The sequence below is a fragment of the Acyrthosiphon pisum genome, chromosome A3, assembly GCF_005508785.2.
Source record: "Acyrthosiphon pisum isolate AL4f chromosome A3, pea_aphid_22Mar2018_4r6ur, whole genome shotgun sequence".
Taxonomy (NCBI): domain Eukaryota; kingdom Metazoa; phylum Arthropoda; class Insecta; order Hemiptera; family Aphididae; genus Acyrthosiphon; species Acyrthosiphon pisum.
This window is the reverse complement of record NC_042496.1, coordinates 8,058,803-8,078,726: the sequence shown is the minus strand read 5'-3', so window position 1 is coordinate 8,078,726 and position 19,924 is coordinate 8,058,803. Positions and strand designations below refer to the sequence as shown.

Genomic DNA, 19,924 nt, shown 5'->3' with positions numbered 1-19,924 from the left:
ACTTAAAAAGTGAATTATCGTAAAAAAATTTCCAAAAAAACACTGATTTTCTTCTTACCATCAAGTTTCATAATAGGTCGATTCACTTTAATTTTTAAGCTAACGGCATAAAGCTTGAATTTCTGAGAGTAAATCCGGTATGTTACGCGTTTGCAAGACTGAGACAACACATGCGGGTGTGGTGTCCTCTTAAATGGTACGAAGAAATTTGAATATCTTAATATATCGCCGGGGAATTTAAAGGAGCTCGGAAAACACAGAAATACATTTTTTAATAATCACTGCAACGATTTCACGACTCGTTTGCACATAAATTTACAGTTACTATTTTTTTTAAAGTTTGCGCACATTTTCAGGTATCTTGTAAGTGCTTACTGCTTACACTAATACAATTATAATTATTATACTGAATATTATGGCGTAAATGCAGAGTATTAGAATGTATTTAAACTGTGAGTTCTTGTACTTAATAAAATTCAAAACATGAGAAATCGAATGCGTTAAAAACAAATCACACTAAAAATGAAACATAATTTTAATTATTAAAAATTAATTAATTAATATATTATTTGTATTCGTCCATTAAGGCTCACACCAGTGGCACAACCAGTTTTGTTCATACTTGTTAGAACGTTATGAAATGTTTTCCATGCTATTTATAGGTGTTTACCCACCCATTATATAGGTAAGGCCTATCAGACGGACCTAACCTTAGATATTGATCAATAATTCAATTACAATATTAACGTCAACGTCACTTCAGGAACTTTACAACATAATGTTGTTAGTACCATAAAACGAATAATTGTTTATATTTTTCAATTTTCGAAATTCATATAGGTAGGTAATTCAAAATTATTCAATATTTAAATATTACAAAACGTTTTTTCTTTGCATATTTGTTACTGTGACGTCCATAGTTGTACATCGTCATCAAACTAAACTTATATGAGCTTCAATAAGGTATTATATTATATTGTTATTATTTGGTTTATTACCCGATTAGTACCCCGGACACCATGTATACGTTTATATATTAATAATAAACTTACTAGGTTCTATATAAAAATGGGTTATTATTGTTTATCATTTTATATTATGGAAACGGGTCGTCACAAAATTTGTGAAAATATTATGTACTTAAATAAGTTTTCACCAATAATTTACCGGTGTTGTTTCCAAAACCCGAAAAATGTAAGCTTTTAACCATGTTTTATTTACTGTTTATTTTACTCTGTTTAATGGACGACCACATCAAATGTAAACAATTATTGTAAAATATTTATTTTATAATTAACAAATATTAACACATTTTAAATATCCCTTCGCATATAACCATATTTAAATAAATATAGGCATAGAAATAATATGTACAATGTACGTAATTATACGGTATCTAATATAAAATACCAATAGCTTATAGGTTTAATAAAATAGCCAAAGGCATGTGTAAATTAATCACTGAAAAATCTAATTATATTTCCATAATAAAAGATGTCTCAATATTCATTTTTGGAAAATCTGAAACGGTTAAGTTAATTATGGCAAAATTAATAGTATGCATTTTATTTTGTGATTATTTAATATTATATCTACTAAATTTTTAGGTAGGTAGTGTAAGTACCTTTGTCCCCTTTTTCTTTTCAATCACAGATATATTATACTAGCTAAACCTGTGCACTTTGTTGCCCGATACAACTTATATTATGTAGAGCTGTGATTTTTATGCAAATACATATTTTTATTAAAGCATGATGAATTAATTAAGGTTAAGTATAAATTCATATCACGTGATTTGCAATAAAATTATAGTGGCACGGAGTACCCCAACTAATTCTTTGGAAATTTTATCGTACCCTTACTATTATTCTCAAGGGGAACGCACGGGACGTACCATCATCTAATTATACCATCATAATTTATCTTATAGAATATTTCATAACCGCGGATCTATAAATTAGTTAATATTAACTAATTATTAGTAAACTATTAATTAATTTACTTATATGATCTTTTTTCAGTTTGTTATTATTTAAAACTATAATATATAATATAATAGCTACCTACAGTAATTACCCATGTCTTATATTAACTTGATTTTGTTTTATTAATTGATTATTTTTAAATATTTTTCATATGATTTAAAAAGGGGTATTAGCCATCAGGGGTAAATGAAAACAAAGTCCCAATATTTAAATTTTGCAGAGTCCAGTCGAGTCTATATTATTGTAATTGTATTTAAAAATGTACCCATTTAAATTCCACAATCCACAATAGGTAATTAGGTACCAGGTACCTATGTGTACCTAATTTATTTTATATTATAATAGTTACAATCTACATTAAGAAATATTTAGAATGCATTCGACAACTAAAGACATTAATATAAATTATAAAATTAGAAAAGGTTGAAACTAATTTTAGCATTCTTAGGGGGAAAATTGTTTTATAGATAACGAAATAATCTGGATAATAATAATTAATTATATTATTTTTATTTTATTTTAGAATGAAAAGACAATTAATAAGACACGTATATATTTACATATTTTCTAGATGCTCTGATATTTTGTAATTGGGGCCCTAAGTGCGTATAGGAACCGTATTTTAAATGATGTTAATAGAAAAAAATTCAATTTTTTTCTAAAATATATGGTAAAAAATAAATCATGTACTGGGGTAAAAAAGTAATAGAACGTAAAATATTTTAAATTTTCGAGGAATAACTTATTCTGATTACGTATATAAGAGCCAGGTGTTATTGACTACAGGAGTACAAATAATAAATAAAAATTGCAATTATTTTAGAAATATATATTAGATCCAAAGAAGTAAATAACTTGGTAGGTACTAGAGTAAGTAGTAATTATATATCACTGATTAATATTTACATATCTTGTTACGAGAAGGCTCAAAAATATTGTAGGCACCCCGAAATGCAGGTCTTAAAACATATTACACTTTTGTCTAATTAGGGCAGAAGATAAGTATGTAAGATAATACAACTTCATGAATAAATATATAATATTAGGTTACAATTAAAATAATTATCTTAAAAACTTAATAAATCATCAGATAATATACCTACTTATGTAAAAATGTTTGAATTAATAATATAATAACTATAAAAATATTTACCTATATTTTTATAAACGTATTTTCTTTAAAGCTAATTTTATTAAAAAATAAATAATTATTAGAAACCATGTTTTTCCAAAAAAAATTAATAATTAATTAAATTACCGATAATAGCACGTCTGCCACTAACACCAAATGATTCTAAATTGTTTAAAGATGTTAAAATATATTCAGTATGTATGACATTATTCAATTATACACCAAACATAAAAAAATCTAATAATAATCCCACTAATGTATAAGTACTATTAATAAGTTGACTAAAATTATAACTTTAACAATAAAATAAAATATTTACATTTTTTACAGTGATTTCTTTGATAGTCGAGCGTCATATAACTCATAACACAATCACATACAGACATCGGTTTCCGGATTTTAATTAATTTAATTTCTTATCATCACAACAATGTTAGGTTTACGAGTAGGTACCTAGTAGGTCCCGGCTGCAATAACCACCATCTCAATATTTATCTCATCCGTTTATTAAATTTTTTTAAATTAGCCAACACAAGAACCTCTAGGCTATAAAATAAATATTAACTATATTGGCATAATAATAAATTTCCAACTAATTTTAACAAATATTGACGAAGATAACATAATCGTCCTCAGTTTCACCAACACATTTTGAAACATATCAGTGGCCCTCCAGCACCACTCCAAGAGAACTTACTGGTGATACTATGCACCCCCACAAACACATCTCTAGGATACAGGTATAGGTTTTGAATTCAAAATTAATCTATATACCTATATAAATTGTTTATATTTATTAGAAATAGAACACGTCGATTACTATTAGTTTTTAAGGTAATAAATGATTATACATTTTCGTAATTATTATACATTCATTTAAATAGTATATGCATGCCGTGTACCCAATTAATGTAATATGATCCAACAATTGAAACCAAATTTAGCAAAGGTAGCGAATATATTTTGTTTAATAATTTTTAAAACATAATTTGCTTTAATTCTAAGAATATATCCAATATTTATACCAATATCAATTTGTGTACAAGCACAAACTACAAAATATATAATGTATTAATTAAGTAGAATATATAGTATCTATAATTATTTTACAGTATTAGTAAACTTGAAAATGTGTTCCCTTTATTATTGTCATAAGTTTATGTTATATGGCAAAAATCTATAATTTTATCTTAACAAAACATTGGTTCAGGGCCGGCACTTTGCCGGCAGAGAATAGAATTAGAACAAATTAATCAGACTAACATTAATTTTTCACAATCTATACGTCTTAAGTACTTACCCCATTATTATATTTATAGGAACGACCGTGATTTAATTATCTAATGCACAATTTACTATCCTCTACTATCCGCTCTACCTGTATTATTTAAGTAGGTAATTAAATTAGGCGAGGGGTGCCTGTGCCAGCTATGGACGGTATTCAAATTTCTAATGTATAATAAAATTGAAATACTACCTATAGAACATAACATATGCTTAATTAAATATTAATAGAATACTATAGTATATTTCTATAATAATAATTAATAAATAATACAACTATGGCATGCACTATAAAAAGTGCTTATGAAGCGGGCAATTCAAATTTTTTCCTGGATTTTAATACTAGGCCTAATAATAAATAAAACATAATGATGTTTTTGAAACGTAATGAATTTCATGTTTTGGTGAGCTAAGCACAACGCACGCGTACAAATCTTTATCATATGTTCAATACTGCTTTGACAGCAGTTTTTTACACATTGTTACGACCATCAGCTGTCGTTTCAATGTAATAACAAACAAAACAAAATCATGCAATTTTATAATCTTTATCGCTCTTAATCAAAATTAGTTTGAACATTATAAGTTAGGTCAAAATTATAAATGCTGAATATTTTATAAGAATCGTAGTTATATATACAGTTATTAGTTATATTTGTTTATTGGTTCATTTTAATTTGTTCTGATGAACAGTTTTTCATACATAAAGGTACCTCCTACTCGTAAATCGTAATCATTTTTAGAAAGATTCAAAATTAAAGTTTTAAAATAAAATAAACATCTATATTATACTATAACACATAAAGTTAAAAAAAAATAATGTACAAGCATAGGATTGTAGGAATTTACTATTTATATATATAGGTACCTATGTAGCTATATATAATTACTACATATTTAATAACCAACACAGTAACGGAATGATCTTTTAAACTAGGGGGACACTTATTTTCTCAGTAGGTAATGATTGTATTTTTGAATTTCGTTTTAAAAACATTTTCCCTTAGAATTATAAGTACTAAAATTCAAATGTATGTACTTTCATATTAATTTTACTTTTTAAATCAGTATTCTGAACATTTTATGTATACGAATAACACGTATATAAATAACTTTTAAAAACGTATACATTTACTATTATACTAAACCATCCTTACAGCGGACCTCTTATAATAAGGAAATCTCCTTATGACGGAAAATAACAACAGTCCCGTAAAGACGTAAACCTATATCCCGTATATTTTAGTATCTATACTGAATACACCTGTATGACGGAAAAATCATCAGGTACCGAACGATTTCGTTATAAGAAGGTTTTATTCATTATTGTATTTATTATATCTAATTAACGATTAAGTAAGTAGGTACTTTCCAAAATAGGTACTAAAATCATACAGGAATTTGAATTATTTTTCGTGTTGTTACTAATCATACTATACCTAGTAAAGTAGTACTTAATAAATTAATCTGCAGAATAATTAACTTATCATGATCCAGCGGGAAAGAGCTATATTGGTTCTGCATTTGATAATAAATTATACAGAAGAACGTCGAGAAAAATATTTTGTTTATGACGGATTTAAATTTAAAAAATGCACATGACTTAAAAATTAGGTGATTTTATTTATTGTTTGCAGTACCAAAATCCAATGTATATATAGGTACATAAAACATATTCAGATTTTTTTGGCTTATAGTAACATTGCAAAAAAGAATTCTCTGTACCTATGTTATCTTTATACATTGTAACCCGCATGCATTGATTAAACTATTGATAGATATATAATATATTATTTCGTACCTAAAGTCCAGTAGTTGCCTTTTCTATCACCGCCGCCATCCCTAGGTATTTTGACAAAACACTCGTTTAACGACAAATTGTGTCTTATCGAATTTTGCCAACCTTTTTTATTCTTCTCGAAGTATGGAAACTTAGCCGTGATGTACTTATAAATTTCAGACAACGTAACTCGTTTATACGGCGAATGTTCAATGGCCATAGAAATTAAAGCTACGTACGAATACGGGGGTTTTGAGGGCAAAGTCGTAGCAGCCGGCTGCTGTGGCTGCTGTTGGTCAGTAGACGCTGGTGACCGTTCCTCAGGAGACCCCAACGATGTGACAGTGTTGCTACTAACGTCACCCGTATGCACAACACCATTATTTCTAAATATATATAGATCAAATATATTATAAATATAGATATATATACATATATATATTAAGTACATAACATATTATTTGTAATTTATTAATAATTTTAAGAGGACGTCGTACCTGCGTGTTTTGTATCCGTCTCACACACGTATACGACATGCCAAATGTTCGTTTACTAGTTTGAATAGCGTACTGGTAGTTATAACCTTTTGAAACTTTACATTTTTAAATGATCATAACTTACGTAAAAATAATAATACCAATGAAATGCTACGTTGTGACCTAAATAATAATCTTGCCTATAAATTGTATAATAGGTCAATTCACTCTAATGTCAAAACTAACAGCACACTATTGAAACTGGTGAACAAAAATTTGCCACGTCGTACGTGTGTAAGACGAGGACAACACGTACTAGTACGAACTACTTTTTAAGAATCTAATAGTTAATTGTATATACTGTAAGTCCGTTTCTGTAGGATAAATGGTCAACGGCACTAACTCTGTGGTAGATGGTTCGTGCATAGAAATATGATGAGAGTCTTGAAAGTAGTTGGGTTGTTTATCTTCACTAGTGTTGTTAGCGTTTATATCCGTATCATCTCCTGGGTAAACACAAATCAAATATAATTATTTGTACACTATATCTAACCATGATAAATATTTGTTTATTAATCAGCTACCAAGTTTTATTTAAAAATAGGTATAATAAGTACTGGCATAACACATTGAAAATACTATCAGGCACTAATAATGTAATTCTTAAAGTAAATATTAAATTTAAATAATATAATATTAAATACAATTTATAGAGTTGTATCTACAGTATAGATTCAGCACAATATGGCATATATCTAAGTAGATTCAAAACAAAATAATAATTATGAACTGTGAATAAAGTTATATCACATTATGCTTAGGTTAAAATATAAATTCACCATAAGATTACCTAGGACTTATTGTGTATGCCCATTAACAACGATTTACGTAGGTATATACATATTAATACCTCCTATATAAATTATTTACGTATTTTAGACGTATATTATAGTTATAAAACAAAAAAAGGTTCACATAAAAACGTGTCTAAAAACGATTTTAGATCCTGTTAAATATTATTTATTACAAAATGGCTAAATTGTTTACTTATATAAATATATATTATAACTTAGAATCTCAAGACAACAAACTGCAGCATACGCTAAAACTAACATTAAACACAACAGGTTTTAAGAGGGTTTTTTCGATTTTATGTCGTAAAAACTCCATGTAACATAATATACTTTTTAAACTAAATATTATATTATATAATATTATAATATAGTATATATACCATAGGTACATAAATACGTACCCAATACGCATAAACATGTTCAATATTTTTAGAACATGACAAAATTACAAATATCAATCAGGAAATTTGTTAAATCATAAAACTTTCCTAGTTATCGTTTATTTTATTTTCAAAAAAATTACTATTATACCTAATAAAATATGTTTAGATTAATTCACGCACAGAGTTAAATTTAATGAAATAAAAGTGTTTAAAATACACAAATATGATTTGTAAGATAGTAAATTAATTCTAAAATCTATAATATTTATATTTATCAAGCCATATAAATAATATTTTTAACAAATTATTTTTATACAAATAATAAGAATTCCAAAAAATAATATTGAAGTAAATTTATGAAAATAATCAAATTGTACAATTTTATAACCAAATTTCGTCTATGTATTTTTTTAAATTTTATTCGTTTATTATAAACATATGTAAAAATTAATAAACATTATATCCTATAGGAATTTAAAATATAAAGTATTAATCCCATGTCTGCTGGTTGGCGACGTGTCTACTCAATTCGAGAAACTAGCCGTGGCGTTTAACAGATCATTAAAATGGTCCTCGTTAAGTACGCCCCACTCCCAACACCTCTTGATCCAACAGCCGATACCTCCACCCCCTCCGAGTTATGATTGAAACGTGACGAAACTACCTTTTCTGGGCCACCTCTCTTCTATAAGTCTGTGACCCATTATTTTAAAACACTATATATATAAAATAAAAATGCATAAAAAACCACACCTACTCACACGGGTCACTCAAGCTAACAGAAAAAAAAAATAGAAAAGAAACCTATTCAGGCGAAATTTACACATATGATCTTATATCACTTATTTTACAAAAGTTATTAATAGATATTTTAATGTTTGATTTACTTTATAAATATATAGGAACTATGTACCTACGTAAAATTCTTTTAAACTGTACAATACATTGGATTACATTAGGATTTAAAGTTTTTAAATATAGTTATATTATTATATTACTATATTGATGCAGTGGTGAAAAATCGAATTATTTCAAGTTGTCTGTTACTAATAATAATATAATTATATGGATTAAAGGTACGTAGTTAAATGTACATATTTACCTACCTTCCTAGAATAACACTTCAACCAAAATATGCTATTACATAATACATTAATACGCATAAATATATGTGAAATATCCAAGCTCCTAACATCCTAACAAGCAGTGGCGTGACGGAGGACTTTATTTGAGGCACGTGCCTCAGTTTAAAGGGTGGTGGGTGTCCTGGAGACAAGGGGCATTTCACATATAGTAAATAATTTATTAAGTACACACTAAGACTAAGCCGATCATTCTACTCAGTTACCATTTACGTAAATACGTAATTATTTATATATAATAGTGTCTATAATAATTACTGATATAAATTAATGAAGTTCGCCACGCTACTGCTAACAAATAACAACTAATTTAAGCTGAGCTAAATTTTTCGATTACGATTAGAAACTATATTTTATGATTTTTATGTTTATATTTGGATTATACATATTATACAAGTAAAGGCTGTAAATTTGACTTTCTCAAAAATTCTTGCATACCTACTTATATTACATTAAATACAATTATACTTTTATTATTAATTATACTTAAAATTTTTAAAATGTAATGCTTACCATCATGTTACTTTAAGGCTTAAGTTCCAATAATAATAATTATACTACACCAATAGTAAGAACTAAGAATTAAATAGCAATGTATATTACCTATACATGTTATGAATCTTACCTCGCATTGATGTATTTTGTTCGGTGTAAAAACAATCTTCCTGAACATCTTGAAGATAGGTCGTTTCGTTTTTAATATTACTCTGAAATAGATTTTTATTACAATTTAAAAATATGACTTTTTTAATTTATAGATTACTTTGAAATTTGAATGTAAGTATAATATGGCAATATATTTTCTATGAAATTATAAATTATTTAATATAAATTTAAGTATATCAACTACATTATTTTACATCTCAATTAATAATTTTATAAACTCGAGAAATTTAAGTACCAATCTAATATTATTTTTATTAATTGTTAATTTGAATAAAACGTTTGTAACCGTTGTAAATAACATATAAATACAAATATGCATGCCTTCAATTATTAGTCATACGACTTTTTTAGTAAAATATATTCACATTTGATAAATATTTTAATTATATTTACAAAATGCATATTAGAACTAAGAAGTACAAATTCCAAGAGATACTCAAACATCGATAACTCGAATTTTGTATTGCCCTTTGAAGTGTTTTTATAAGTTGTGTTTGGGGTAGGTATATAACTCGAAAATACATAAGTTGAATTTATTTTTATTCCCTTTGAGTTTCAAGTTATGAAGACTCGACTTTATGGTTTTATAGTTATTTAAGAAGAGAGGTACTAAATAAATTGACATTGGACTAAATAAAAACTGAATTACGGATCTATGTTACGAAGTATTTATTTTTAATTAATAGTTAAATTTATTTATTTACTGACTCACGTATTCACATGGAGTTATTCAAGGGTTAGGTGATAAATATAATATAATCATAATCAAAACAATATTACTTTTTAATGGGTAGAGGTTTGATTAAGCAAACAATTGTTTACTTTTTTTTTTTAATTTGCACATGCCAGGCAAAATTGTTTATACAACTACGTAAGAGAATAATAAACTCATTGCTTCCTGGTTGAACAGCTCGGTGCTCTCTGCAGTATAACTGTACAAGCATCATATTTCTTTGAAATAAATAATAAAAGTTAAGTCGAAAGCAGCTATTTAAATGAAAAGTGACATTGTGTTAAAAGGGATCAAATGATTCGCTTTATATAATTATGTTTATAAGACGTTAACTATTTTATTTCTGTAACTTAGAAATGTATATACCTACATATTTGTTTATTAATAAAATGATGAATTTGTTTTTTTTGTAATTTAATCGTTGGTTAAATTATTTAGAAATATTCTGTTTAATAATTTTAGTCATAATAAAATATTATATGAAGGTATAATACTACTAAACATTATTAAATTGTTCATTACTCATTAGGTACTATACAGTGTCCGGCTGCGAGGATTTACCCATTGCGATACCTATCTCCTGAGATAATAAATCGGTTTTTTCATTTTAATTAGACTCACATAGACGATAGACAAGGACTACATATATTTAATTTTTTAATTTCAAGTTAAAAAATTATTTTTTGAAACAATTGAAGATATTTTATAGTTTATTTTTCTTAAAATATCGACCTTTCAACATTTTATTTTCATCGACCTCTCGGTTTTCAATAATTTTTTAGTAATAGGTAAAACCGGTTTTTGTCCAGGCTGCGAGTCCCCCTCCACGGAAAACGGCCTCACGGGACACCCTGATTATTATATAGTTTATAAATATTAAAATGCCTACATAATGTAAAAAATAAGTACTTCAAAATGAGTACTTGAATTACTTATATTATACTTTTGGTATATTATGAAAGTGCCTAAATTACATTAATGCATTTCTTATATTTGCACGCATGTACATATATGTTTAATTGTTTAATATTAATAAACGATGGACAATGGTCAATGACCAATGATTTTCAGAAGTAAAATTATACATAAAAATACATAAATACGAATAAAATATGTATATTCAAATAAATGTATGATTTAAATATTATTTTTAAATACTATTTAAATGTTTAAAGCAAAAAATATTTTAAAAAAATTGAATCACCCTATTATCATTAATTTAAAAATAAAATAAAATAAATAATATTTCATTATATTATGGGATTTAGCACATTATACTACGTAAAAAATATTCATAGTGAAGTCATCAAACAAATATATATAGGTATTATTGCTCATATTATAAATGGGTATTATACTACTGTATTACTGTATATACCTAAGTAGTATAAAATAAAGTGTAAATATTTATAAATTCGTGGGGGAAAATGAGAAACACCATCAACACGATCTCTTGTACCTATAATTTGTTTTCAGTTTATCTCATCATTGAGTAATTGCAGTGGACGTGTTCAATTTGCATTCAATGATAAATAATATTATATATTAGTACGTAGTATGTAGTTGGTACATACGATTAAAAACAATTGTGAGCAAAGCAGACGGGTGAATCAGCATCAGCTATTTCTATAAAGACATTTTATAATAAATTTACATTACTATAGGTAAGTACTACAGTTAATTTTTCTATAATAGGTACTTAAAAATCAATGGTTATTAACCTTCTTTTGCTTAAAATAAAAACAAGTTATATTATAACATAATACCATTTTATATTAATTAGTAATTACTATTATTGTTATTTACTAATTATAAGTATAAATAAGTCAATATACCTATGTACCCACCGTATAGAATGGTTTACATTAGTCTAAATATTTAGTAAATTATATAAAATAATAATTTAAGAAATTATGAAACAGTTTTAAGTCCCTGGTCTATGTAGTTAATATTTTTTGAATTACAAGTAACAATAAAATAACGAAAATCGTTACATATCGTTGTTTTTCATTAAAATAAAAATGTCATCAAATGCTTTTAATAAACTAATAATTGTGGATATGTATTTATGGTATTATTAAATTGCTATAATAAAAAGAGCTAATGAGAAACCTTACATTAAATGTTATCACCATACATCAAAAATAAACAAAATTTTTTTTATCATATTATAGAAAATAAACTTGGAATTTTTTACTTTTGAAAAACAAAGTACGTACTATATGTATACCTATGGTTTAAATGTCTTATCTGCAAAAACTCCCATCAATATTGAATAGTTTTTTCAATTTCAAAAATGCATTAGTCATCATTCATCAGACACAAAAAAATATATCGTAAAAGCAATACATTCCGCTCAGAATATTAAATAGAATACATTTTTATACTTTTAAATCATGTAATACGTAACAGTAGTATTATATTTACTCTTAGTAGATTTAAATTATAAAACAGCAAATACTAAATAATTTTATTTAAATTATAAAAATACAAAAAATAAACAATTGTAAGTATATTAATAGATAAGCTTTTAATTAAAATTTGTATGCTATTGAATTTTTTTTAAAAATATTTTTTAATTAGTACCTATTTTATTGTATAGTTAATTACAATATTTTTTTAGACGAATATTTTCACTTGAGAATACATGTAGGTAATCTATTATAAGAAAATAATTCCAAAAATGTAGTAGCTATATAAGTAGATAAGTAGACAGACAGAATTAGTGAAGGTTGTTCTTACAATGTTACACAATAGGTACAATAAGTGTTTGAAATTTGCTGTTAGTAATAATATTTGTATACACATTTCATAAACACATGACAAAACCTAAGCTCCAATATTATCATTTTTGTCATTTTTTTAGATCCGGTTATTTCAGTGTTTGTAGGTACTATACTACTGTGTGATTTTTTGATTTATTAATAAGCATAATATTATTATTCATTATACACAATTATACACAATTTTATTTTATACACTATATATATTATATAGTGCACAATGATATTAGAGTAACTTTATTATAAAATAATATTTCATATTTCATTTAAAATGTAATCAACTCTTAATAGTTTTATGATCCAAATAATATTTATACAATTGGAGCAAATTATAATGTTAAAAAAAAATGTAAAGACTATGTAACTTTCGAACTTTGTTGAGTTATTAGGTATATCATTCATAATCAAAGCTGGGTAAGTTGGTAATTTTTTTCAACAAGTTAATTTAATACAAAAACTAAGTTAGTAGAACATAAGTTAGTTTCTAAAATTTCCAGATTTCTAACTTAGTTTGGTGATAATAGTACCTAACTTGAGTTGAAGAAGAAGTTAGTAGTTAGGTTTTTTTGTAGTTTAAAATATAAATATAAAAACCCGTTTGATCAAAATTGTTAAGTATAATATATAAATTAATAACTCGGTATCTAATTTAAATATTATTGGTGAATGGTGACGATATACTATTGAAAAACTGATAATTTGATCAATGTTTCATAAGTAGGTAATAACTAATAACAAAATAAAAAATATTTAGTATGATAGGTACTATCTATATTCGTATGTGTATATCACGATTTAGGATATCATGGTGTACAATGTATATCTATTGGCCATTATAATGATAGGCGTCGTGACAGAAATATAACTAATATAAATAATTGATAAAAAATAATATGACAAGAAAAATGTTAACATCATGAAACTTAAAATACTGAAAATTAATTATGAACAAATTGTGATCACGGCTATATAGATAGTAATTGTCAGGACTCAGCAGTTTTACGGAACATTTGGATTTTTGGAATGAAAAAAAAACTTTAAAAATAACTAGTTAGGTACATATGGTTTTTAACGAGTTAGATTAGATTACTTTACACATTCAATTCAACTCGGGAAGTTACAACGTTATTATGAATTAAAACAAACTAGTTAAGTTAGAATGTTTCTTAAAAAGTAATCAGCCCCCCCTGCCTCTGACAGTGGTTAAAAAGCGTCCCCTTTAACAAATGAGGATTAACATTATCAGTGTTAAAATGGGATGAGTATTCTTACACAATCACTATTTGATATTTATACATTACATATACATTAAACATTATATATACAATATACAATAATTATACATGGAACGCTTAAAACTTAATGGCGTCAGCCCCACCTGGAATGTTTTCCCACTTTTTGTTCTGATTCAATAGTAGTGACTTAATTTGGTTGATGAGTGGTAGGACCAACCCTATTACTTGATATAGTGGTCGCTATATTGAAAATAAGAGGAGAAGAATATTCAAGGAAATATATATTTAATAACTGTTGGTGGGTCAGTGGGTGAGTAAAACTAACTGTCTTGCTACACCTGAAAAATATAGGTATCATGGGCGCCAGTGCGCCACTAGGACGTAGTACAATTATTTAGAAATATGGAATACAGGTTTGACGCAGCCACAATAGTTGTCATCGCAGACCGATCTTGGGAGAGATATCATTCGAAATTTCAAATTCAAATTGAATTAATTAAATACATGTCTTAACTTCTTAGTTGGTATTCAATTATATACAAAAATACATACATAAACCTATGCATATATGTGTAATGTGTATATATTTATTATTGTTATATAACTTAATGATTATCCATATATAAGTTGTTGTCAAATGAAATCTATTAAAAATGTCATCATAAATATTAAAATATATATTATAATAAGTATCTAGGTATACTCGTATACAAAATAAAATAAAATTTTCCAATAATAAATTATGCATTTTTAATGAGGTAATCTTTTAGGTCGTTGTTAATAATGTTTATTAATAGATCTACCATAAAAAAAACTTTGTACAATGAGTGCATTATGGTTTTAATGTTATATCATGATATCTATGTCACGTGCGCTATAGAACGAATTTTCAGAAAATAATGTTGACCGTACGCTATTGAGCAAATTGAAAAAAAAAATGTATACTCCTGGCTAACATATTTGGATAGGACGTTTCGTAATAGACACAATGTGATGATGTCACTGCTGTAATATGAATTGTATTGTGTGTCTAACACTCTACAAGTCATACTCGCACGCAGCTAAATTTTTTCATAGAAAACTGAACGAAAACCATTTCTAAAATTAGGTCCATTTGAGCTCTATATACGTTTTATTTGGAAAAATTGCAATAACAACCAATCAATTTAATTGTTACAAAAATACACTACGTTATCGGTTCTTCACTCTATTTTTAAGATATCGAATGCAAAAAATATGAGATTATCGATAAGGAAATAAGAAATATACAAGTAAACGTTGATAATATTATGGCGATTAATTGATTTCGATTTCCCTAATTATTACTCATTAAGTTATTATAGTTAGGATTAATTTTTAATGAAACAAAACTGTAACGCCCGAGGTAACGCCACTATAAAACCATATTTTTTAATTTTACAAGAAATATACAATCTAAGGAGATACTAAGTATATGTGATAATATAAGAATAAGATACATCTATATAATATATATATATATTATAACCATCTTTAAAGTTGCTTACATTGTTAAATAATTGAGGTATACAATATTATTAGGTACAATAAAAGCGAATGAATATCAACGGAAACTGCAGATAGACACCTATGATTAATGTTTTTCATTATTAAAATTAATATTTTGCTTTATTATCAGTAGAAAAATGATCTATTTATTATTATTATTAGATATACCTATCGTATATCATTCAATATTTTATTTAAACTTACATTTTTCGCATTCTACAACCTATTGTAAATATGTATTTTGCTGTGACAAATGACAAATTGTATTCTCGTACTTCAAGTTTTCTACGATCATGATATACACAATATACAGGACAAAGGTACCTACAACTTTTTTCAATAAAAAAATATATTTACTTTACAGTCTATTATATATTTATACCTACAACCTACTTATAAATTAAACGAATGAAAACTAAAAAAACATGAAATAAAATACCTAGGTACAATAATATTAAATAGTTAATAAAAACAAAGAGTATATTATACTACATACATAGGTACATACTTCTTGAAAACTAAGATTTTCCCATACAAGATAATTTTTAAAATTTTAATAACTGAACAAGAATTACAAGCATTTTCTAAGAAAAGTTAAACTATTGAACAATGACATTCAGTATCATTCACTATACGTACATATTATTATCTACAAGTAAAAATTTGTAGGTATAGAAACTAATATCTAGACATAGGTACACGTACATGCGGTACCCACCTCATCTACAATTAAATTACAAGTAACTATAGAACACAACCGCATTAAAGAAGATTATAAACATACAACATATATATGCGTACCTATCTACTAATATTTTAGTTAATATCCTTCGTTATACTTAGAGTTTAACTAATTAAGTGGCGTAGGTACTAATGTACTATAATGTTCAATGTTTGTAAAATATGAGCTACCTACTGAGCGTTTTGACTATAATAAATAAATAAGCAGGTACTTACTAGGCCTTTGGAGTGCGAGTCAAAGTTGTAGTTCTCTGCAGTTGTGCCGGCCAAGTCGCCGGAACCCGAAAAGTAGCTCATATAAAATACTCCTGAGACTGTGCAGATCTCTCGAATAAGGCCCGAAAGCTGCGCGATGTCCGTTTGGAGGTACGGGTAAGCTGATATTATTTTAATTAATGATATAATAAGATATTATATTATATTTATAAAAGAATTGTGTAAGTATATAAAACGTACGAAAAGAGGCCGACAGCTCGGTGCGATCCGGCCTAGACGTATAATATATATTATATACGATGTATAGGTAGGTATAATATTACCCAAGTATACCAGCAGCTATCGATGGTACAGGTAATAAATAATGATCATTATTTGCAACGAGCAGGGTTCGTGGCCGCAGATACTATTGCTGTTATTATCAAAAGATCCATTTCGTCACGACGGACGGGTCGAATTTGCGGCGTTCGAAAGTCGTTAAAAACATACACCACTGGCGACCAAACGGACGGTATATATAGAATGTACCACGAATACGCAACGGGTATAACTGGCGGTCGCACTTTCGTCGAGAAACGGAAATATCTGACCGAAACCTATTGCGGAGGAGAGGTCGTCACTGGTCGTGGTTAAAATTATAATAGCGGTGGCGGCGATTAACCTCGGCGGGTGGACGTCACGTTATCGGGAGGACCTCACCAGGGTGAGTGAGCGGGCGCGCGTTCAAGCCGAGCGACTGTACCTACACACACTGCCTGCACTCACTCATTGGGCGAGACCCCGCGCTGACGTCACCGCCCACCAGACTGGACATTGGCGGCGGCGGCGTCGACGCCCCGGCGGACGACCGAGTACACGACTACGACCCACCGCTGTGCGTGCGTGCGAGCGACCATCTGAGTCGGCACAATTATTTAGGCTATACGTGGTCTGTCTTACTAGCCGCATATAATATTATGCCAACGTACACACATTTTTTTCGATATTTTTTTTACCCGTTTATTAATTTGTACATTTGTAATAACGATTAAAATAATATATATGCTATACTTTATATTTTAATACAAGGTTATTATTAATATGAATCGAGCATATTACATTTAATGTAAATAGAGATGCCTATATATATAATATATATTACGTAGCTATATATAGATGACTTACCAGTTACCGCAAACATACTGAAAATTGCAATTGCCCATTATTATATAGGTAGGTATTTCTGCAGAAATATAAAATCGTAAATCAAATGAAGTTCAAGTTCTTAAGCTCATAAGTTGACAACGGTTTTAATGTATTAGTATAAATTAACATGCCCCTAAACTATTCAATAGCAAAGAACATTTAAAAAAAATTTTATGAGTTTATTTTGGAAAAAGCGGCAGTTAATAATAAGGTTATATTGTTATCTGTATACGCGTGTGTCTAAGGTGTACCACTGTATCTATTACCTATACCTACAGACGCTATACAGTGATACCTACACTAAGCCACTATAGTATCGATCGATAAATTACCTATATTATAAACTTATATATAAGATATATATTTATCTCATGCCTAGTATATAAAATATTATATAGGTACATATTTACTTTGATATATTGTATCAAAATATTGATTATTGAGACAAACCGAACCCACGGCTGTAGGGCGGACATCTCGTATACCTATACCTATATGATATAAGTATAATATATATAGCATATAATAGGCATGTACCTATTTTAAAACATAAAAATATGACATAATAATAGTTAGATAAATAGATATTAATATTATCTATAATTATAATGTATTGATATATTATAATGTATATACATATAATATATTATGTGCCTGCAGGCAATGTGTCCACTATTCAGCAATCAGCTAGCGGTTATAGAAGTCACTATTTTTTATGTAATAACACATCACCTACATATAAATGCAATGGTGGGTATTAACTAGCTAAAAAGTTAAAGTTAAATTAAAAAGTTAATTTTTTTTTAGCTTTTTAACTTAACTAGTTTAATTTACAGTTGAAATAACTTAGCTTTTCTCAGTTGATTTTAGTCAACAAGTTAAAACATTTTGAAATTTTTCGTTTATACGTAAATATTACTATATAAGTATAAAATAAAAATAATCCAATACAAAAACACAAACATTTCTATTCTATTTCTTGATAACATAATTTTCTGTATATTAAATATTAATATATTTTATTAAGTTGTAAATGATATATTATGCAAGTTGCAATTGTAAATGTTTTTAATACAATTAATAATTTTAAATTACAAATTGACAATTTATTGTTATGTTTTAATGTTATATAACTTATAATATATATGAAGATCATGTACTCATCTTCATGTATTATGACATTAAATTGCTATACGATATAAAAAAATATATTTGTTACATTATTAATTTGAGATAAGTATAGTTTAAATTATTAAATAAAAGTAAAGTAAAAGTAAAATGGTATACAGTGTACATTATGATAAAAGTACAATAAAATTATTTTTTTAAATTTATAAATTAGAAACTAGAAAGACACATTCACTCTTTATGTGATTTGCATATACTAATCATATACATATAATATACTGTGTGTCCATGAAAACAGGGTATTACACTGTATAATTAAGTTACCCATATTAGTATATTACGCAGTACACTATATATATTTTTTAATTCTGTTTGTGGGACATAGAAAACAGACTATTATTGGATCATCAATCTCCCGTAAATATAATTCTAAAATATGGATAGGATACTGAGTAATGTAGGTAACCGAGTTATATACTTATAGAGTCTATAGACTGGGTATACCCAGTTGGACACTCGGCATATAGAAACAAATCGGCATCGGTATACTTATAAGTTAGTATAGTTATAACATATTTAATTTTGCATGGCTACAAAAAAGTAGTAGTATACTTACAACAAACATTCATTACGCTACTTCCAGCGTAACATCCCAATCAGTTATACAGAGTATT

At 27.0% G+C, this 19,924-nt stretch overlaps 1 protein-coding gene across 4 annotated transcripts in view; it reads right to left on the bottom strand.

Annotated features, from left to right (window-relative positions):
- The window catches only part of LOC100570810 (forkhead box protein L2-like), a 24,902-nt gene extending 7,061 nt beyond the window's left edge, over positions 1 to 17,841 (bottom strand). Inside the window, exons 1-5 of one of the 4 annotated variants that reach the window (XM_008181178.3) lie at positions 17,178 to 17,838; positions 16,938 to 17,098; positions 9,662 to 9,743; positions 7,019 to 7,163; positions 6,203 to 6,567 (exon numbers count right to left, since the gene is read on the bottom strand). In XM_008181178.3, coding sequence (XP_008179400.1) covers positions 6,203 to 6,567; positions 7,019 to 7,163; positions 9,662 to 9,743; positions 16,938 to 17,018 — 673 coding nt within the window. In that variant the 5' untranslated portion in view covers positions 17,019 to 17,098; positions 17,178 to 17,838. Of the gene's footprint in view, positions 1 to 6,202; positions 6,568 to 7,018; positions 7,164 to 9,661; positions 9,744 to 16,937 lie in introns of all 4 variants that reach the window. The other 3 variants (XM_016801445.2, XM_016801444.2, XM_029491263.1) reach the window with 3 other exon arrangements.
- Positions 17,842 to 19,924: the final 2,083 nt, after the last annotated feature.